The sequence below is a fragment of the Solanum lycopersicum genome, chromosome 8 (assembly GCF_036512215.1).
Source record: "Solanum lycopersicum chromosome 8, SLM_r2.1".
NCBI lineage: Eukaryota > Viridiplantae > Streptophyta > Magnoliopsida > Solanales > Solanaceae > Solanum > Solanum lycopersicum.
The window spans coordinates 37,254,955-37,278,442 of NC_090807.1; the positions used below are offsets into that span (position 1 = coordinate 37,254,955).

Here is a 23,488-nt window from a genome sequence, read left to right on the forward strand (position 1 = left end):
AGCTGTTGCATTAGTAATGTGACGGATTTATTAATTTGGTGGGGTTTAATTAGTAATGGGTGGGTAGTGGATTGATTTATAAGTTATATGTTAAATTATAACAAATAATTAGGTGCCACATATTTTAAAAAATAGTTAATTAGTTTAAATTTAAAACTATTAAATAAGTGGTCAATTTTGAGCCTAAAAGTGAATGAAAAAAGTATTTTGAAGTTAATAGATGAGTGAGAAGAATATTTTGAAGCCAATATATGAATGTAAGATAATTTTATATCATTTTTAATATTTTAAAAATATTTTATGCGTTTTTTCCTATTATATTTTGTGGTGGACTTGTATAGTTTTCCCTAAAACAATATTGAGATCTGGCCGGCTGACCGACAAGGAGAAATAGAAAGAAATGAGGATGACCCTTCCAACTAATAGTTAGCAGTAGAAATTTGTCTTGTTAACAATTTTCCCTCCATTATTGCCTTTTTTACAATCTTTTTTCCTAAAAACGTAGTAACGCAGCATTCAATTATAATAATTAATTCATACACCTAACAATCCAAACCAAACTATTTAACCTGTTGGTCAGATTTGAGTACTTTTAGTCTTCTTTACGTTTGGTGACTTGTTGAAAATCTCATAAAAAAACTAACGAAGTTCAGATCTTTGCTTGTTTTTCTGTGATTCTAGAGGATACCCATCTGGGGTTTGACTTTTCTTTTGCAATGACTTGGAAATACAAGGCAGGTCTCTGCCTTATTTCAGCTGTTGTTGTTATTTGGGTCACCTCTGCTGAAGTTACCCAGGTTTTATTTTCTTTCTTTATCAACCTCTCTGTATGTTCCATATTCACCTATATTACAATTTAATAGCAAATTACAAAAAGTGATAGATTTTGACCATTTTTTTAAAAAAAATTTGGTTAATCTTCCCATAATGCTATTTATTGTTAAAAATAGTCAATTTTTAAATGAACACTCCAAATGGATGCGAGGATTCATATAGTTGATTCCAACTACTTTGTGTTTGCTGCATAATTGTTATCTTGATATCTCTTAATGTTAAGATTTGTATCTCCCAATCAGATAGAAACACAATGCAGAATAGTTGACTTTTGTTGAACATGTTATAATGTGGATGTTTACTATCTTACTGACATATTGTTTGTTCTGTGCGCCTACAATTTCGTGCGGATTGCCTTGTAGCGAGATATATGATTGCACGTTTCCTACATCATCAATTCATTGCTTTACATAAAAGAAATAAGAGCATCAATAAATTGTACAGTAACTTCAGTCTTATTTTTTATGTTTACAAGCTTATGTTGGGTCGTTCTGACATGATTTAGGATACTCCTGTTAATCTTCTGATCCAATTTGATTCATCATTTCTTCCGAGGAAGGGGCCAGGACTGTTGGTTGCATTCATAATTTATTAAAAAATGCACAATACTTGCTTAGGCATGTACCTAAGGTACTTTGCTCAGTATTTAGCACTTCACATTATGATGAAAAAGGATATGGTGTTCAAGTAGTTGTCAAATGGTTCATATGAGATGCTTCTCTTTATTCAAATCTTAACGCGTTATATGGTTCATGTCCTTGATAGCTCATGAAAACATTTCTAACAATTAGCTAGGAATCATCTCTTTCTTATATCTGTGACCACGATGACACTTTAACAGATATCTAAGAATGTTACAAACTTGAAACGAACTTGGATATGAAGACTCTTAATTTGAATTACCCATCTATGAGTCTTGAAGCATTGATCTTCCTATTTATCCCCTCCCTTAAGTGGGTTTTACTTTATATTTACTACCTTGAAACCTTTGTATTCATAAGTTCAAGTTCCCAGGCAAATTGTCTTCATAGCATATTGGCAGAATTTTCACTGTCACTGTATCTCACATCTTTGGCTAGGTCCACCGTCCCACTACTCCTGAGCCCAAGTCTTTTTATGTTATATAAACACACATTAGTCGCATTGCACAAGAAATAAACTCCCTAGATCCATTTTATTGCCCGTTTTTGCTTCTCAAAGGTCAAATACAAATTAGGAAGAGTCATGGACTAATTTGTATGTTGTAAAAAATGCACGTGTTTTCATGCGCATGCAAGTAATTATTGGAGAAGATGCATCAACTATAGAGATGTTAAGCTCAGTACTTCATAAGGCCTTTTAATCTCTAAAAACCTATGTTTTTCAGTCTCTCCAATCATACTGCTGGGTGTGTGTCAGATCCTCCAAAATCTATGCATTTTTCAAGTATTCGACAGGGTTGCAACAACATTTTTGGAGGGTCCGAGTAAGATAGCTAGAAACTGCTTATTGGGTCCTTTGGGGGGTTGTAATTCTTTATAGTACTATGACAAAAAGTGTTCCTGCATAATCCTGAATGCATTTCATTACTGCATTTAAATTTGTGTGGGTGAACATGATGCAACTTGCTATACTATGAATTGAATCTTTCCATTGTGTATGTACCATGGCAGGGCATTTTCTCCGAATATAGGCAACCATTTGCAATCACATACCTTGGGGCTTCGTTGCTGGTAATTTATCTCCCTGTAGCATTTCTTAAGGATCGGATATGCGATTTTCTGAAGAGACGCCCTAGTAGAACTGATAAAAATACTGGCAATGAATCATATATGAGACATAGTTCTCCTTTAAAGCATACAGTTCAGAAAGTCTTTGAGATAGAAATCCAGAAATCAATGGATAGAAAAGACAGCGGTGAGAATATTTCAGCCGAGGAAGAAGGAAAACCTCTTGTTGCTAAATGCAATGGTAATTTTGATGATCTAAAAAATGGAAAAGAGATAACGACCTGGCAAATTGCTCGTTATGGATTCTTTCTTGCTCCTCTCTGGTTTATAACTGAGGTATGGAAGTCAACTTTCGTTATGCTTATAGTTTGTTGCCTTCCCCAAGGAGAACCCTCCCAGGTGAACCGGAAGGAAAAAGAGGAGAAAGAGAAACTGCTTTGCTAGAAAAACTCAATTGCTTGAGCTTATTTGTGTCTCTTTTTTTTCTGCAGTACCTGTCAAATGCAGCACTTGAGCATACAAGTGTTGCAAGCACAACAGTCCTATCTTCTACGTCGGGATTATTCACCCTTTTTGTTGGTGTAATACTTGGTGAAGATTCCTTAAATATGGCCAAAGTAGTTGCAGTCTTTGTTAGCATGTCTGGCGTTGTCATGACCACTCTAGGAAAAACATGGGCGACAGATGAATCTCAGTTAAATTCATCCTCGTAAGAATTCCTGCACTGTATTGACTTGACTGGAACTGCTTTAAATGAATTTCTATTGTACCTAGGTTTTCTTGAGTTCAATATAAGTCTGTTTGTTTCTGGTTGAAGTTACATTTGGTGTAAAAACTTATAATTGATTTCTTCTGACGCATAGTTATTTATCTATTCTAAGTAATTTACGTATTGTACTTGTTTTGCTGCTTTTGTTTTTATCTGTGATTCTGTCTAATATATGATACAAACACTTCCAGTTTTATGTGGTAAAGTTGGAATCAATAGTTCAATTACTAAGTTAAGAATGAAGTAGGTTTGCTTTAGTTTGGTCATAGGCGACTGATAAATGTATGTGAGATTAGAAAACAACTCATATTCTTAGCACAGCATTCCCATGAACCATGCATTTCAACTCTTTATTGTCCTATAGCTGTTTTTGTAACTCCAATAACTGTAGTTATATGAGGTTCCTTGTACTTTGGGCTTTCATTGTGCCAATTTCTATGTTAGTAGGAATTGGTACACCGGAACCATGGGATGTGGTGGACGGTGTCAAAGAAGGGTATACTGTGCAAGGCAGGTTGGCTGTGGCTTAAAGTGGGAAGGAGTCATACGGCAGAGGAGTTGGAGACAGAGAGGTACCATTTGGGCAAGAGATTGGCACAAGTGGTGTTTTTATGCCTGCAAGTCCGCACAGAGCTACAGGGAGGAGGGAAAAATAATTTTTACAATGGTTTTTGGTGCTATCAAGAGACAGGGTGAGGAGCGGGGTTATTGTGAAGGGAAGTCGGGAAACGGAGAGATGTGGGGCATACGGCAAATAGCAGTCAACTGAAAGCAGCTATGATGGGCAAGGGGAAGTGTGTACTGAAGGTAATGAAAGCCTGGAGAGGTCTTGGGGGTGGGGGGCTTAACTTCTGTTTTAATGCATTTTTAGTTGCTGATGGTACACCTTCATTTTTCTCTCTTTGTATTGCATTTCGTTTTTTTTTCCCAAGCTTGTTGTTTCCTTTACACCTTCCTTTTCTGAGCTTTCTTTTGAATTCTGATCAATCAAAAGCTGTAGTATTCTTTCACCTTCCATATTGAAAGTTGAAACACTTAAGAACCTATCAACTTTAAGGATTTCAATTTATTCATCTTCCTTTTGATGATTTGCTAGGATATGGATCATTAGGGTTACTTCTAGAAATTTGGAAATTCAAGGCTAAGTCTATAACATTGGAAAATGGAAAACACAAGGACCAATAAAGGAGTTTATCCATACGTAGGGCTTTCTCAACTCATAAGCTCTTCGCAGTGGACTTAGTAATTATGAGGAAGAGGAAGAAGTTGAATCTGTTTGACATACAGAGGATCAAATAGGGAGGCTTGACTGCGGCTGGAGCTAAAGAGATGGGGAGAAATTGATAGCAATGGGGGAGTTGGGGATGCTAACAACATGTGGGGATAGTTAATCTAATTGCATTAAGGAAGTAGCTAGAGGGTGTTGGGGTCTTAAAGGATAACGATGGTGGTTGCCGAAGAGATTGTTGGTGGAATGGAGTGCTCGAAGGGAAGGTGGCACCCATGAAGGTTGTCTGTAAGAAGTGGGTGGAGAGTAAAAATAAGGAGGAAATGGGGACCAATAGAGAGTGTGAATGGGGAAGCAAATTTAGCAGTTAAAGTGGCTAAGACGTAATCTTTTGAACGTTTGTACAAGGAATTGTAGGATGGCAGCAGGGATAAGAAGTTGTATAGGCTCTCCAAGGAGATAGACAGGAGGGTCAAATACTTGGACCAAGTTAGCTGCATCAAAGATGAGGAAGACAAGGTATTGGTAAAGGAGACACACATCAGACGGAGATGGCAGACTTACTTCCACAGAACTTTTGAATGAATAAGGAGACATGAGTATTGTGCTAGGTGAGTTAGAGCACTTAAGAGAGTTGTGAAGACTTTGGGCATAGAGTTCGAGGAGGTTAAAGAGGCTATTTGTAGGATGACACGGTGAGATATCCATGAAATTTGAATGAGTGGACATAAGGATGGTATGGAGTGGCTAACTGGGTTGTTTGTCATCTGTAGTACAACGAAAATACTTGAACCTGTAGTATAAGACAAGGGAACTAAACAGAATTGAAATAACTGTAGGAGTATCAAGCTACTAAGCCAACACTTTGGAGGTTTAGGAGAGAGTGGTGGAGTTTAGGATAATGAGGTGTGTGTCTCTTTTAGAGAATCAATTTGGATTCATGTCGGGACAATCGACTACAGAAACCATCCATCTTGTAAGGAGATCGGTGGAGCATTATACAAAGAGGATGAGGGACCTATCTATGATGTTTATTGTCCTAAAAAAAGCTTATGACAAAGTCCCGAGAAGGATTCTTTTGTTTGTAGGTTAAAGATGGACTGCATACATTAGGGGAATGAAGGACATGTATCAAGAAGCCAAGATCCTAGTAAAGACATAGTTAGGGCCGTACGACGAAACTTAGATTACTCCCTAATGGTGATGAGATTGGTTCAGGGATCAACTCTTAGTCCATTTTTATTTGCATTCTTGATAGGATGAATTGCCATGACATATCCAAGGGGGGAGGTTTCTTGGTTTTTTTTTTTTTTTGCAGATGACATAGTATTGATTGATGAGACACGTGGAGGAGTTAATGGCAAACTGAAGGTTTGGAGATAGACTCTGGAGTGTAAAGGGTTTAGTTGATAGGACTAAGAAGAAACTTGGAGTTCAAGGTCATCTACGATTTTTCATGAGGAAGATATAGTAGTGATGAAGAGTACAGAAGTCATTCCAAGAGTGAAGTTTCAAGAATTTGAGGTCAATAATCCAAGGAAATGGGGAGATTGACGACTACTCATCGTATTGGAGCGGGTTGGATGAAATTGAGGCTTGCATCTTGTGTCTTGTGCAATACGAAGGTGCCACTAAAACTAAAAACGGAAGTTTTATAGGATGGTTATTAGACCTGCTCTGTTATATGGGGCGCAGTGTTGGGCAGTCAAATCCCGCTTCTTTCAGAAGATGAAAGTAGCGAAAATGAGGATGCTCAGATGGATGGTCTTGCATTTACCCCTTCGGCCTCTTCTTGCGAAGGATTCTGTTTGTCGTCTCTTACTTGTTAATGCTCCTTGGAGCATTCCGCAACCTACACATCTAACGGAACTAAAGGGTAAGGCAAACCTGCAGTGAGTGGGTTATGGAGTCGTTCGTCGGGGGCTAGACTGCCATAAGGAGTTCCAGATGTCGTAACACTTGTGAGTAGGTTAAAATTGATGACCTAGTAAAGAACAGAAGCAATAGATCAAAATAATATCACAATTGCATATCCCCATAGACGCTGCCAAATTAGTTGCAGAAAAATCATGTGGATGCCAACTAAGATAAATTTCTGTAAGGGGTCAAAGACAAATGAATTCGATCATACCTCTTCTCCTTTTTGGCTAAGCTAAAAAAACACAAGTAAATGAACTGAATATAAAGCTGAATAAAGAATAAGAAATCTGGATGTTAAAACGCAAGAATTAGAGCAAGAAAGAATGAGATCTGAGAATCCTTAGCACTTGATTGCAGAAATATGTATTACAAATGAAAAATGAGATGTTTTCTTCTCCAGGCCAGGGTTTATTTATAGGGCATAAACTTATAGATACTAATAAAAAAGAAAACAGTATTTCTGAACAGTACTTGAATAATGTCATATACCTATAATTTGACTTTGGGTTCCGCGGATTTATGTCAAACTTGGAGATCGTTGCAAGCTACCTCGGGTGTGATGGTGAGCTAAATCCGGGGAGGAAACTAGTAAAAGGTGGGAAAAGTACTCAGCTGCACAATCCTTCTTTTCCCGATTGTCATGTCCTCAGTCGGGTGGTCCCAACAGGTTCCAACATTATTGATACTAGAGCTATCATCGCTACTCATGGGGAAATGCTTATCCCGTATCCATTCTTTGAACAAGCTTATATTTTCCCCGCGTTGAATTGACAATGGGTCCACCTGTTGAAAGTCAAAACCTAGTTTTTCTTCATATACTACGTTTGCTGATACAAATTGGAAGAAAATTAGGGATTTCCACTTCTTCCTTTTTAACTATATCAAGAGTGTTAGAAAACTGGCATTGATTTTCATTTTTTCCTTGATCATTCAAAACAATCTTCACTGCCGTCTGCCACAAGCATCTCTTAGAATAGAAACCAAAAATGAATTGATGAATAGCTTCAAGTAGTGCAAGGCAGACTAATTACTGGACTTCTCTTAGTTAGTTCACTGCTAGAGACAAGAATGAGTCAGTTTAGTTCCGCATGCCTTTTTGTAATAGGGTACTTAGAGTTTCTAAGTAATGGCAAGCAACAACAACATACCCCGTGAAATAGTTTGGGAGGTATGGTGTGTACGCAACCTTACCCCTACTTTATTAGGGTATACAAACTGTTTCTAATAGACCCTTCACTTAAGTAAAACATATCAAACAAGTAGGAAAATAAAAAGCAACAGAGAATTTCAGTGGCAACAACAAATGATACAATTACCGAAAGAAAGGAAACAATAGGTAATCATAAAATCAAAGTTTAAGAAAGTAGGAGACAGAGTTTTAGTACCACTAATAAGGAAAACTAGACAACGCGGGACTACCTACTAGCCTTCTACCTTAATCCTCAATCTCCATATCTTTCTATCTAGGGTCACGTCCTTGCTAAGAAACAAATGTGTCATGTCCCTTCTAATCACTCTCCGCAATCTCTTCGGCCTACTTCTACCTCTTCTCAAGTCCACCATATCCAATCTCTCACATCTTCTCACTAGGACATCTGGACATCCCCTCTTCACATGCCCGAACCATCTAAGCTTTGCTTCCCTAATATTATACACAACCGAAGCCTTTCCACCTTGACCCAGATACCTTTGTTCCTAATCCTATCTCGCCTAGTATGTCCACACATCCGTCTCAACTTTCTTATTTATGCCACTTCTAAGTAATGGCAAGCACAAATATATATGTTTATCCTTGATGTAAAGAACTTGAGACATCAACCGTTCTATCCCTTTAATTCCAATCACGACATATAACTGCATCCACTGTATCTGGTAGACTATCTGGAGGGAGAGGAATGGAAGAAACTTTGAAGATAGATTCAACAACATCCAGAAAATCAAAGAGAGCTGCATAGCAACTTTCTACTTTTGGTGTAAAGAACATTTTATAGAAAATGCTGAAAGTTACTGCAATTAGTCTCTTGTTCTAGCTTGTTACTACATTAGGTCTCCAGCATACCTTAATGCTGAGGAATACAAGATTACCAGTTTCAAAAAAGAAATAACTGCATACACTTTCTTATATACAATCTTCAATTTTCTTTGGATCCTAAGTTCTCTGCTGTTTTCATTGGTGTTCCTTTTAACTGTGTTTCAGGGTGTTGACTGATAGTTAAACTTTTTGTTTATTTTAAAGAAGTGGTGAACGTTCTCTCCTTGGGGACCTCTTTGGCCTTCTATCAGCAATGTCGTATGGGTTGTTCACTGGTTAGGCTTCTTCTGGATTATTCTTGATACTAAGTATTAGCTGTACAATATGATGAGGTTAATAATGTTTTCTCCTAATGATCTGCAGTGCTGCTTAAAAAGTTCGCTGGTGAGGAAGGAAAAGGAATAGATATGCAAAAATTGTTCGGTTATATAGGGTTGTGTACCCTTGTGACCATGTGGTGGCTTGGTAAGATTTGATCCTTTTGCCCTAATGTTTAGTAGTTCTAATTTGTATATACAACAAGCAGTCTCTTTCATTTGCACTTTTGGAATGCTTTGTTGCCGTCTTCTGAAAATAAATTCTTTCTCCATGTTTTCCAGTTCAGGTTTGAGGTTGAGGAAAAAAAGTATCTTTAAGGTTGTGAACTAGAAAAGTTGCAATACGATAAGACTCCAATATAGTCCATCTGTAGCTCATGGAAATCTGATAAAGACAGATATAATTTAAGCCATTTTCTTATCAGACAAGCCATGCTTAGATAGGTTAGAATCTAGGACAGAGTGTCATACTCGACCTGAAATCTTCTGGCGACAGTATGTGTCATATAGGACTTTTGGTAGGTAAATCTAGACAAATTCAATTTATGAAGTCAGCATTGATTTGCTGACTTCCATAGTTGGTTGATCAATTTATCTCCAAAGCTATTGATAGGTTTATAGCCATACTTTTTTTTGACATATTGGGTTTGCAATTTAAATGGTGACTAGTTGTAGTTGACTTGACTTAATGTATGATGCTCTTGACATCAAAATGCTGGATGTTCTTTCTTTTTGTAACTGGTATGTATTGCTTACAATATTTTTCTTTATGGGACAATGATTAAGAGAATAGACTCCCCACTATAGTACTTAAAAGTTTTAATAAAGGGAAAAGACTCAAATATCGAACTTTGAGAAGAGGCTCATCTATACTATCCGTTAAAAGTTTTGCTGATCTATGCCGTTTCCGCTTGAGAAAAGGCTCACCCATGTCATTATTTGTAAACTGAAATGGCGTAGTGATCCAAGCTTTTAACGGATGACATAGATGAGCCTTTTCTCAAAGTTTGATTGCATATTTGAGCGTTTTCTATTCAAAAATGATTTAATTACTAATGTGGCAGAGTCATAACTGACCACGTGTAAAAAATGATTTTGCAAAACAGGAACTGTTTTCTGTTAACAAATAATGGCATGGATGAACCTTTTATCAAACAGAAATGACATAGATTAGCCAAACTTTTAATGGATGGCATAGATAAACCTTTTCTCAAAGTTCGATGGCATATTCGGGCTCTTTCCTTCAATAATAAATATGTGATGTTGGTCAGTTTGGCTCCAACTTAGCTAGTTACCTTTCACTAGCTATTAGTGACTGGGGGGCTCACCAGTCCTATTTACACATTTGAGGTTGGGAACATTTTTCAAAATCTAACGCTATTCTGTAGCGCTATAAAGTATGATATGGAGAATTATTCATGTTTACATATAAGTGATGGTTTAGTACATCTCAGATTTTGATACACTGAATATAATTTGTTAAAGAACTAATTTCCAAGTGAATGACATCAATAAACAAGAGACCTATAAAGTGATATCCACTGCAATGAAGCCTGATCCTCTTTTGTGACCATGAGTTTTGCCTGATGCTGGCAACTGGAGGGTGAGACCAAGGTTAATCTATTCTTTTTTTTTATGACAAGGGAAACCCGCAGACGCTACCCTTTGGGTACGTCAACTAGGATTAGTTCAAATTTATTAGATTCATCCTTTCCTATTTCACCACTTCGTCATCACTCAATTTTTCCATGTCTTATTTTCTCATGTGGTATCTGAGCAATAACTATTCCGATTCTTTGTTTATACGATGTTGAGCCTCCATGTAATATTATCCACGTTTCACATGTCCTGTGCTAAGCGTGAGGGGAGGAGTCCCACATTAGTTGTGCATCAGAATGGGTCCTTATATGGTTTAGGGAATAGGTCCTTATATGGTTTAGGGCAATTTACATTGCATGAAGCTAGCAGCTTTTGGGTTAGGCCAAGGTCCTATTGTTAGCAAAATTTATATGGAGTAACCATTAGGCTTGTTGTTCCAGGGTCCTGTGGTCTTGTTTTTTTATTGTGTCGGTCGTTTCATGGTTTGAAACCATCTCAATGAGCCTGGTTTGGTAAGTTCAAAACAGTTATTCAGGTGTTTGGAATGACTCATAGAAGCTGATCATTATGTGTTCTATCACCATTCTGCTCTAGATCTATGGATTTACTTGGTAGTTTAAGTTGTCGATACGGTATTCACTGGCGCGGGGATGTCTTAATAGTTGCTTCTTTTTATTTGTGTCCTACTTGCTTAAAGTTGTATATACATAATAGTAGATGGTTTGAAGTCTGATAACATGTAGGATCAATGACCTGATAATTAGTTTGCCCACTACATTCATAAAGAATACAATTGTGCTATTATGCATCTTCTTGATATCTTATTAGAGAAAGCTATGTATATCACAATATGAAAATTATTATTATTAACAAATGATATTATTCCTTATATTATTGAGTTGTAATGTTTTTATATACTACTTTTGTTTGAATTTTTTTGTCCAGTATGGCCGTTGACTGCGCTGGGGATTGAACCCAAGTTCACAATACCTCATTCTGCTAAATTGGATGAAGTTGTTTTAGCCAATGGACTTGTAGGAAGTGTTCTCTCAGATTATTTTTGGTATGAAAGATGAGTTATCCACCACCCATATATACTCTTCACCTTTGCGTTATCAACTTTACCCATAACTTGCTTCCCTCCTCCTCTTTAGGGCACTGTGTGTTGTTTGGACAACTCCACTAGTTGCAACACTCGGCATGTCTCTCACAATTCCACTTGCAATGGTGGCTGACATGGTGATTCATGGACGTCATTATTCTGCTATATACATTCTTGGCTCAGCACAGGTAACAACATTAATGCAGAAAAGAAAACTTGCTTGCATGTTTTATTGAAAAGCCAAGATGCTGTTATATGTTATAGCTGGAGCAGGAAAATATGAAAAACAAAGTAACATGTCGATATCTTAGTTGGAATCTCTCTTTTATCATTACTTCCTCCCAACGCTTGAATGGCTAGTTGACTGATTTTCTTTCTATATATACATTTAAGGAGGTATTACTAATCAATTAAACCACAGGGTTTTGATTTCCGGGCTTGTTTGATTGCAGGTATTTGCTGGATTTGTAATAGCTAATATAGCAGACCGAATATCGAAACTTATGGGACTATGACATGGCCATTATACTAGTGTTATGTGACTGCAAATGAATGATATTTAAATTGTTGTCCGTTTCACCTTTGATCTCCAAATGCCTTATTATTCTTTTTATCGAAGTTGTCATTTTTTTAAGAAAAGAATCCATCATAGTGTAAATAAATATTTGAGTGCTAAAATTATATTATGTCCGCTCAATTCAATACTGGTCTTCATCATCCACGAGTGTTAGAAAAGTCTAAGTGGTCTTGTCCTACCTACAAACGAGAATTAGACGTAATTAATAATTGTTTTCCATTTCTCAATCATAGAAAAGAAAATTCAAAAGTAAATTGGAGTAAATCTTTCAAGGTTCACGAATTACTACTTCAACACTTGCACGTGAAAAACAAAGAAACCAGTGCCACAAGTTGAAACTGAGTTGTTTCTGTTAAGTTTGGGCTTCGATTGTTGTCTTTATAGAATCCAAGAATATATATTTACTAGGTAAATTATCGCGCTTTGCGCAGTGGTTACTATATTAATAATCTACTTTTAAATATGTAGTAATATAAATATTTTCGAGACGGTACAACCCTACGATAGATTGTTAAGAATATTTTATCCAAAAAGAAATAATTTTTTATAATCTTAAAACGAAAACTTGATTCTAAGTGTTTATGAATTTTGTTATTAATTCTTCATTTTACTCTATTTGTTCATCAGCCAAGTCTTAAGAAAGATATGTAATTGTTTCATTGTCTATATTTGTCTTTTTAAAAAAGTCATACAAACATTTAATTCATTAATTGCGAGAGTTTTTATGCTATTCAAGGCATCTACATATAAAATCTAAATATTATACATCTTATATAATTAGTTGTGTATTTAATAAGTTAATTAAAATATAAAAATGCATCCCTTGAAGTTCAACAAAATAAGTATGTCGCTCAAATGGTTCAGATTACATGATATCTTGTCATGTCCCTTATTCAAAATCATATGTACTCGATGATACTACTTTGATAGCCAAAAGACATATTTTGTTGTTTATATTTGAATCAATAAAGTTAAAACTTTATTCTTGGGGGACTTTCAATCTACAATTTATAAGAAGATAATTATTTCTTTAATTTTTTTTATTAATATAGATTCATCCTACTTTGAGGGGTAATTCATTGACTCCAACCTAACATTTGAACCACAAACGTTTGATTAAGGTTGAGTTACAATACTTATCATCCCACTACATTCACTTATTTTTTGGATGTCACTAATCGATTAAATGTGTCGATAAGATAGAAAGTTGAATAAATAAAACACCAAGATAGTGTGGAACCGACATATATTTGAAAACTCAAAGTCCCTTCGTAGACATCCCATGGATGTTTTAGCCACTAAAACTCAATTAAAATCAAACCAATAGTCTAATGACTACATCAAACTCTTGATTAACATATGTTTACTTCAACACAATGATCAAAATCATAAACATAAACAACAAAGTTTAATACATGTACTCAAAAATAAAAAGTAATAACATAAGCATAAATTAGTGATTGTATTAAACATACCAGGATCTGTAATAATAAAATGAAACATGAAGGAAAAAATCGAGCCCCCTGATTTGACATTGTCCCCTTAAGGAAATTTTCCCATTCTAGTACCCGATGTTTAAAGGAATAGATCCTCTCTGGACAAAATGATTCTATTCTGTAGTGTGTTAGTACAAAACAATGATGTCAGTGAGACACTCAGCAGGAGCAAAATGCATAAATTTTTGTTGTTTTAAAATTAGAGGAAGTCCCTCTATTTATAGACTACAAAGGGTAGCTTGAATAAATATTTATTGTGTCTTATCGGAAAGGACACAACTCTTTGGACAAGTCACAATTTTTCATTAAAGTTACAACCCTTCATTAAAGTCGCAACTCTTCATTAAAGTTGCAACTCTTCATTAAAGTTGTAAATCTTTATAAAAAAGTTGCAACTCTTCGTAAAAGTCACAACTTTTTTTTACAAGTCGTAACTTTTCATAGAACTTTTTTTTATAAAAATCACAACTTTTCATGAAAGGGAAGACTAATTTTGTGAATAAATAAGTTAAAGGGGAATTCTGATTTGTAGTGGTGCCACATAGACGGGCCTAGGGAGTAAACCTTTCACTAACACTTTATCATAATCATGAGAAGCTACTTTAAATCATATAATAATAATATCATAACATACTTGCATTCTTAATTAACCAATTCGGTAGTCTAGGGTTAAGGATGAGGAATACTTGCTATCAACATTACAACCACACAATAGACATAGAAGCATTACAATCTAAGTAACTCATACTTTATAATTGAATTCAAGAAAAATAAATCTTCATACCTTCTTGCCTTTTCATTGCCTTCATACTTCGATAACAAAGAATACATAAACAATTCATAATCAAGGTAAATTCAAGAATCAATCACATAATTAACATCAATTTAGTCAATCAACATATTTATCACGTCCACAATTCACCATAGCAATTCAAAGTTTTCATGAGATTGGGGATAGACATGGGTCCATAGGAATCTTGAGTGAATAACAAGATTTAACCACTAATGTATACTTAAAAATATTACTTGACCATAATTCATCACAATTGATTCCTAATTTCGTTTTTCAAAGAAGACCCATGTGTAAAGAAAAATCCTAGTTTGGGGAAGTTTGAAAATCTCTTTGAAAGGACCTCTTGGGGAAAGGAATCCCAGGAGTGAAAGAAATCATACCTTAACCAAGGCTTTAGCCTCCAGTTTGAGTGAAGAACTTGAGAATTTGATCTTCTTCTTCAAGCTTCAAAGTTTCTTCAATGGAGGTTGAGTAGAGAGAGAAAGTAGAGAGAAGGGAGAGCTTTTGGATTTTGATTTGGGGATTTGATTCGAGTGGAAAATTGTGGTGAAAATCTGATTTGAAATCAATGTATAACCCTCCCCTAAAATCCCCAAAAGACCCCTCATTTAAGTTGACCTTTGAGTAAAATCAAACTTGAATTCTAATTTCAGATTTTTCAACGGGAAAAAAGGTCCGCGTCATGGAGCTGTTCTCTCAAGATTCCCAAAAATAAATTTTGAGATAGTAGAATCCGCAACGTGTCCGTGACGCGGAACATGAAATTTTGCCCATGGTGAACCATGTCAGCAACGCGGACTAGTTTCATGGTAGTCTATTTTCTTGCTGCCTTGGGCAGCTTTGTTTGGACAAAGGTAAGGTCCCTTCAAGGACCCCTAGGGCGGTCCTTGGGGGTTCGGACCTGGACGTTTTGAACCTATATATATCATTTACCTATTTTAAGTACTTTTACAAGATTTAGACTCCATATAACACTTCCAAACCTTTACAATACTTTAAGATGCTTTCTAGTTCAATTGCACTAGTTTCCAGACATCGTGGTTGTCCCTTGACGTTTAGGCTCTAATACTTCCTACTTGGTTTAAATGCATTATTATAGTCTTATAAACACTATTTTTGTTTTTAGGTAAACATGTGGGGCTCTAGACCAAGTCATGGACTTTCGAAATGTTACATCATCGTGGCGTGGTTTAGAGTATGATTCACTTACTACGTCTGTGTGTGTTTTCTCTTCTATAGCTGAGTTCCTAGTAGTGGATCGGGTGTAAAAATTATGTGACTGTCCTCCTGGTAGGGTGACATCCTTGGTTAGACTTTTTCATTCTAGTTATGGAAGATTTTGTGTTGTTTGGGATAATTAGAGTATACTAGTGTTCGACACACACAACTTTGCTTATGAGAATTTTTAGGGGAGCTACCATTAAAATTTACAGTTGTTTGACAGAATTAAGATTATCTCATCATCGGTACCATGTTTTGGTTATGTGTGATTGAATGTAAGGACCATTGCGTCTAGTTTTATCATTCTTAAGGCTTTGTCTATAATAACTACTAATCTAGCATTTCAACTGTATTGTTAGAGAATCTATATGCTTGGGTGATTCACTCGATGGTGGGTACTTGATCATTTTCTTTTCTAATTAGATGAGTTTGATTCTCCTTGATGATTACTTAATATCGAAAGAACATATTGATATAGCTTAAGCTCAACGAAATATTATGTTGTGAGGATGTAATCTTGATAATCTATGATGATTTGTGCATTGTGAGTGTGTGATGGTTGGTTCATGTTCTCCTGATTTTAGCCAATATTGGTTATGGATATTATCATGGTTACGTTAGATAACATTTGTTCTGATGGTTGTGCTAAGGTCTAGTTGGAAGAATCGATCAGTTGAAGAGTCCACTTGGGAAGAATTTTGTTGTTAGTTGAGTTCACATACAACAACAATTATAATTAGAGTATTGAGATGAAAAATTGTCTGATATGAGGTGTAGATCTCCAATTGGTTGGGTAATACTTTTGATATGATACCTTGGATACTACTATTTTGAAGGAATCGTAGAGGTAACTACCTTTCTTACCCTCACCATATATTGATCGTTCAAGGACGAACGATGGGTAAATTGGTATCTAATGTAACGATTCATTTGATCGTTTTGAGTTCTAGAACTTTTCACTTCATAAAATACTTTCAATAGATTCTAAATGGATATTTGAACTATTCGTAATTATAATTATAAAATTAATAGGATGGTGTTAGTAATTTATATAGTTGGTTGTTAAATAAAATAACATTAAAATTAATAATAGATCACTTTTACTATTTTTTATAATTAGTTAGGTATACAACTAGGATAATAAAAGTTAAATTAGATTAAAGGGAGGTTACTATTATTTTTATCCCAAACAAATCATGTGTGGGGAACTACTATACGAGAAAACAAAATGTTGACGTCCGCGAATCTGATAAACACTTTTTAAGGTATAGCTTAATCAAGCTTCAATATTGCTTTTCACATGTAAATGGTTGGGGAGGAGATTAATGTTATTTTAATATGTTGATTAGAATTACGATTGTTAAAAAGTTATTTTAGAAAAGAAAGAGGTGAATTGTAATTACTCTCTACACCCACGTGATTATTCATTTGAAAGTTTAGGTTAAACCAATAAGAAAGTTAATATTATATTATATTGTGGAATAAAATACTATTTAAAGTGCTTTGTGATTAGAATATTGTGACCATCCATTAATGATCACCAGCTATGATGTTGGTTGAAATTGTTCATCACGTTTGATTTCTAAAAATTATAATTTGAATCTCTGGTGAATGTTAGCGTGCCACTAATTTCCGTAATTCAGTGGCTGCATTTTATTTTTCTTATAGTATTATTTCATTATCATATACTAAAATGAGTTCTACTGTATTGAGATAGGTACTTAAATTTCAGGTGAATCGAATTATTTAAATTTCATTAAAAATATACTAATTGAAGGAATTAAAACTTATCCTTAGGTTTTCAACTTTAGGAAATTGATAATAGAAGTAGGTGAGTTTTTGAGATTTAGGCTATAGATAGATTAATATGAGTGTTAATATACTCGTTAACTTACAAACTATGCATATATACTTGATATATTGAAAAGGATCAGAGGCATTAAGGAAACAAAAAGTATTGGAGAAGTACATTGCTTGACTTCGTTTCTTCGACGAAGGTAGGTTATGGTTTATTCTATTTGATAGATAGATTCTTAATTGATCAACATGCCTTGAATGATATTGTGAAGTCCTCTATGTACTTGATTGTGTGATTGTGTGGCTTGGTTGTGTGGTTTGTGATTGGTCTGAAATATTGAGACCGTGAAATTTGTAATCTTGAACCCTCTCTATCGAAGTGATGCATCGAATAAAGAAGGCTTGATGAAATATTAGTAATGCATTGCAAAGTGTTGATAATACATGATAAATTAATAGTATTATTGGATCGGAGTGTCAAGTTCCGACACGGTATCATTAGATCGGAGTGTCACATTCCGATTCGGTGTTCTTGGTTCAGAGTGTCACGTTCTGACACGGTATTATTGGATCGGAGTGTAACGTTCCGACGTGGTATAATTGGAACGGAGTGTCACATTTCGACATGGTAACATTAAAGGAAAAACATATTGAATTAACTTAATATACTCAATCTTAAAGAATCCATTTCTCCAACGAGCGTGGTGTGGAGGTATGAGTCCTCGTGTCTGCTTGATATTGTGATTGATCACATACTTGCTTCAGTTGTCACCTGTTCATGTTGTTTGTTGCTTATCACCTACTAAGTGCTACAGTTGATTTTATACTATTATTCTTTGTATATTAGTTACTATTTTGAGTTGGCCGATGATATCTACTGAGTACATGTTGTCCCATACTGAGCCGTACTCGTGTTTTTCTTTGTTTCTCTTTTATCGAGTGCAAAGAATGCACTAGCGACTTCGACTCGCCCACAGCTCTAGCCAGTCTCCAGCATATCAGGTACCAGGGTGAGCGATGCATTCAAGCTCGTGTTGGATTGTCTTAGTCATGACATGATGTCATATGTTTTTGGACACATACTATTTATTTTTTTATTTTGATGTATATGATACTCTTAAACTTAGTATTTGGAGATTAGATGTTCTTAATGTGATGACTTTCAGGTTTTGGGTATAACATACAGTAGACTATAATGAATTTGTGTTTCTTACAATAATGAGATTTAAGCTTTCGCAGTATTGTTAGTATTTTGTAAGTTGAATTATAAATAAATAAGTTAGGGTTGAATTCGTTGGTTTGCTCGCCTATGAGATTAAGTGTGAGTGCCACTCACGACTCAATTTGGGTCATGGCAATGGACCACCAACTTTAAACCAGAGATTGAGACTACGCTTGCCGCGGTTTGGATTAACCTTCCATGTCACTTCTATGAGTGGGATGCACTATGTTGAATTGTCAGTCCAATTGGCTATCCTATTGTAATGGACAAAGCGACTACAGGCAAGACGTGACCCACTACGACCAAAGTACGAGTGAAAATTGATCTTAGAAGAACTCTAATACATGAGATCAATGTTGTAATTGGGAACCAAAAAAGGAATATGGAAATTTTTTCCCAGAAAGTTAAATATGAAAGAATTCCGGCATATTGTTCCCATTGCAAAATACAAGGGCAAATGAATGATAGCTGCAGAATAGATAATCCACATATCCAACAACTTGTTAATGATGAAAAGTTTGAAAATATGAATGGACCAGAAACTCAAGGAATTAGAGAGAACATCAGACAACATAAACATCAGGAAACACTTATATCTTCCAATATCCAACCAAGATAATAAGTACAGAACAAAAAAAATGAGGGAACGCAGGAAGACATCAAAGAAACAGTCAGAGCCACATCAACAAGGAAAAATATCTACAACGAAGAGGGAGGTTGGAAAAACGTGGATAGAAGAAATAATAGAGGCAAAATGACATCTAAGAGCTACCAAGAGATCGATAATCAAAATAGCTTCAATGTTTTTCAGGAGGCTGAAAGTAAAGAGCAATCCAGGAATCAAACCACTGGAAAAATCAACAGTACTAGTGTTGATATGGATGTATCTCAAAACGTCAATGTCCACACACTTGAGCAGAGAATAACTCCCATTAGAGAGACTAGACGGGATACGTCCCAGTCAAAAAATCAAAACAAGAAGAGCATAAAGCAATCTAAGAAGCAATAGCTCTAGAAGTATTAGAGCACCATCTATGAAAGGAGTTGAGCACAATGACAAGGTGAACCCAGTAAGTTGATCAACATGACTAAAACAGATGAAAAAAATTGAGTAGGGGCGAAGAAAAGTGCATCCAAAAGGTTAGTATACCTGAAAGTATCATCCTTGAGGAAGTCATTAACCCATCACATGGCCTACTTTCAACCTTTGCATGAAAGAGGCAAATAAAGGAAACCTGACTCAGGAAAGAATAGCGAATAATTCGAAATCAAGTAGAGTTGTGGTCAATACTAAGCAAGAATTAAGTATATCCCTGGATCCTGATCTGCCAGATCTCAATCACCTAAATGGAAGAGAGTTCACTTCCTATGATAATGTTTGCCAATCTATGTTATCAAAATTAGAAATTACTGATTGTGATAAATTGTTCAGAAACACGAAGTAACTGAAATTTATAGAACCAGTAAGCAAGATGAACAAAAATTTAATTATAAAAAATACTTAAATCTGTAAAAACTTACCAAAATATGAAATAATCTTTTAGTTGGAAGAAAATCAAGTCCACTGAATTCAAAAGTGTCCCCTTAAGGAAATTATTCCCCTCTAGTATCCGATGTTTGATTTGGAATATAACTTCTCAGGGTAGAATGATCTTAATCAGTAGAGTGTAGATACCAAAAACTCTACTGTCAGCGAATCAATCCACATCAGAAAGTACATGAAGAAATATGTGTTTAGAAGAAGAAGGAAGATCAGAAAATTCATTGAAAAATATTCTGAAGACTGAGTGGTATTTATAGGCAAGAAGAATATATTATGAAGGGTTGCAACCCTTTCAGAATGGACACGACCATTAATGAAAGTTTGCAACCTTTCAAATTGTATTGACTGTTCCTAAAAGTTGCAACCTTTCAGAACAGTGGCGAGAATTTAAATATAATGGAAAATAAAACGGGTCACGTGCACGGATCCGACTCGGGTCGGGCTAGCTAAAAAGTTGAAAATATTTCGGTTAACTTCTGTTATTTGGCCATTTAATTAATTAAATAAATAATTAAAATAAATTTTGTCCAAAAAATAATCTCTCGATCGATCATTTGTCGAAGCCGAAGCCGAAGCGAGCGACGACGACGACGACGACGCGAGGGGGTCCCTTTTTCCAACCCTTTTAACAATTAATAGGAGTGTTTATGTATTTAAACTCTCCTATTTTCCTTTCCATTACCGAAGGGACAATTACCTTTTTTTCATTAAAGCATAAGAGGTCTTTGCAAGTTCCCAACTCTTCAAGTTCTCGACTTTTCAAATTCCTCTCCTTTACTCTATTTCCCATCAATTATTGCTACATACTCAACAACCCCGCACATTGATGGGGAATGTTTATAACATAGGAAGGCACAGACAGTTGTGTACTTTACAAGCAAGGATTAATTGCATCTGGATAAGTAGGTTTCCCCTTGGACTTTTCGTAGTGAACATATGTCGGATATACCCGTTCAATCGGTATCTTTGAACCGTCGAGCTTTGGTGTATACCTAGAAAGCCATATGTCACACAATTAACCCTTTACTGTTTATGATTCTTACGGTAGTGTTCGTTTCATCCATGAACACCTCCTGGTTTTATGAGTGTATAGAGAATAGGCTTTTGACATAAAATTCTCTTTGAAGTGGCTTCCACTTCACACTCACATAGGTGATTTCTAATCGTGTCGTCTCGTAGATACACTATTTGGTCAAATCTACCAAATTTAGTTAATCATTAAAAACTTGAAGCTTTATTACCTCTTTAACAAACCCTAAAGTCTTAACCTTTTCATGAACATTGTCTTCATCATGAGAAAGGATTGAGTTAATTGACTATGTGAACCGTCAGCCACAACTTTATTTTTCTTCTTGAATCTAGCTCTTAGGATCTCCAGTCTGCTAGATAGAGTTACCGTCATGCTGACTTGTCCTAAGTCATAAACCCATTCCCTTAGATGATTTTTCAACTACCTCTCTCAATAGGACTTTTGTTAGTGGATCTGACACATTATCGCTTGACTTTACATAGTCAATTGTGGTAATTCCACTAGAGAGCAGTTGTCTTACGATGTTATGTCTCCGTTGTATATAACGAGACTTCTCGTTGTACATAAAGCTCCATGCCCTACCTATTGTTGCTTGACTATCGCAACGCATGCAAATTGGTCCAACAGGTTTGGGCCAGAATGGAATATCCTCTAGGAAATTACGGAGCCATTTCGCTTCTTCACCAGCCTTATCCAAAGCAATGAATTAAGATTCCATTTTGGAGCGAGCAATACATGTCTGTTTGGACGATTTCCAAGAGACTTCTCCTCCACCAAGTATGAACACATAACCACTCGTGGATTTTACATCATTTGACTAGGAGATCCAATTTACATCACTATATCCTTCAATCACAGCAGGATATTTATTATAATGCAAAGTATAATGTTGTGTACATTTTAGATAACCCAACACGCGTTTCATAGCCATCCAGTGAGTTTGATTCGGATTACTAGTATACCGACTCAGTTTACTAATAGCACATGCTATATATGGTCGCGTGCAATTCATAATATACATCAAACTTCCCAACACTCTGGCATATTTCAATTAAGAGTCACTTTGACCTTCATTCTTTTTAAATGTAAAACTTAAATCAATTGGAGTTTTGACAACATTGAAATTTAAGTATTTGAACTTATCCAATACTTTTTCAATATAATGAGATTGAGATAATGCTAGTCTGTGGGGAATTTTGATAATTCTAACCCCTAAGATCAAATCAGCAACTCCTAAGTCTTTCATATCGAACTTGCTGGACAACAATGCACCTAGTAGCATTTATATTGTCAATTTCTTTAATCATTATTAACATGTCATCAACATACAAACAAACAATGACTTCATGATTCATAACATTTTTTATGTAAACACATTTATCACATTCGTTAATCTTTAATCCATTTGCCAACATTGTTTGGTCAAATTTAGCATTCCATTGTTTGGGTGCTTGCTTGAGTCCATAAAGTGACTTCACAAGTCTACACACTTTCTTTTCTTTACCAGGAACTATAAACCCTTCAGGTTGTTCCATGTAAATTTCTTCCTCCAACTCTCCATTTAAGAAGGTTGTCTTTACATCCATTTGGTGTATTTTAAGATCATGCACCACTGCTAGTGCTATTAAAATCCTAATTGATGTTATTCTTGGTACTAGAGAGTATGTGTCAAAGTTGTCCAAACCTTCCTTTTGTCTGTACCCTTTGACTACCAGTCTAGACTTATATTTGTCAATAGTCCCATCAGGTTTCATTTTCCTTTTAAAGATCCACTTTAATCCTAAAGGTTTATTTCCTGGAGGAAGATCATCTAATTCCCAAGTGTGATTGCTTAAAATTGATTCAATCTCACTGTTGACTGCTTCTTTCCAATAAGTTGACTCTGACGAAGACATAGCTGCTTTAAATGTTTGAGGCTCATTTTTAAGCAATAGTGCTACAAAATCTGGTCCGAAAGAAGCAAATTTTCGTTGTCGAGTACTATGCCTAGGTTCCTCGCTAGTTAGAATATTTTTCATTGATTCTTCTCGTGATCGTTTAGGTCTTTCACTTGTTGACTCACTTTCAGTTTTATACGGATAAATGTTTTCAAAAAATTCTGCATTATCTAATTCAATTATCGTATTAACATGAATCTCAGGATTATCAGATTTGTAAACTAAAAATCGACAGGCTTTACTATTCACAACATACCCAATAAAGACACAATCTATTGTTTTTGGTGCAATTTTAACCCTCTTCGGTAAAGGAACCTCTACCTTGGCTAAACACTCCACACTTTGAAATATTTCAAGTTTGG

The 23,488-nt window shown here is 35.5% G+C and overlaps 1 protein-coding gene and 1 long non-coding RNA gene across 3 annotated transcripts; one reads left to right on the top strand and one right to left on the bottom strand.

Moving 5' to 3' along the window:
- Positions 1-324: 324 nt before the first annotated feature.
- Positions 325-12,212, top strand: LOC101264843 (uncharacterized transporter C405.03c). Of its 2 annotated transcripts, none has more exons than XM_004244805.5 (8): positions 325-797; positions 2,487-2,879; positions 3,035-3,252; positions 8,697-8,767; positions 8,856-8,957; positions 11,354-11,471; positions 11,563-11,698; positions 11,963-12,212. In XM_004244805.5, the coding sequence occupies exons 1-8, from the start codon at positions 717-719 to the stop codon at positions 12,023-12,025; spliced, it is 1,182 nt and encodes a 393-aa protein (XP_004244853.1). In that variant the 5' UTR covers positions 325-716; the 3' UTR covers positions 12,026-12,212. The 2 variants fall into 2 exon arrangements, with proteins under 2 accessions (XP_004244853.1, XP_010324781.1); XM_010326479.4 differs by having other exon boundaries at positions 350-797; positions 8,700-8,767.
- A 1,180-nt stretch (positions 12,213-13,392) lies between these two features.
- LOC109120965 (uncharacterized) lies at positions 13,393-14,908 on the bottom strand. Its single transcript, XR_002028400.3, has 2 exons — positions 14,757-14,908; positions 13,393-13,701 (listed from the first exon to the last, which is right to left on the bottom strand). It is a non-coding gene; the product is annotated as an uncharacterized lncRNA (long non-coding RNA).
- Between the last annotated feature and the right edge of the window lie 8,580 nt (positions 14,909-23,488).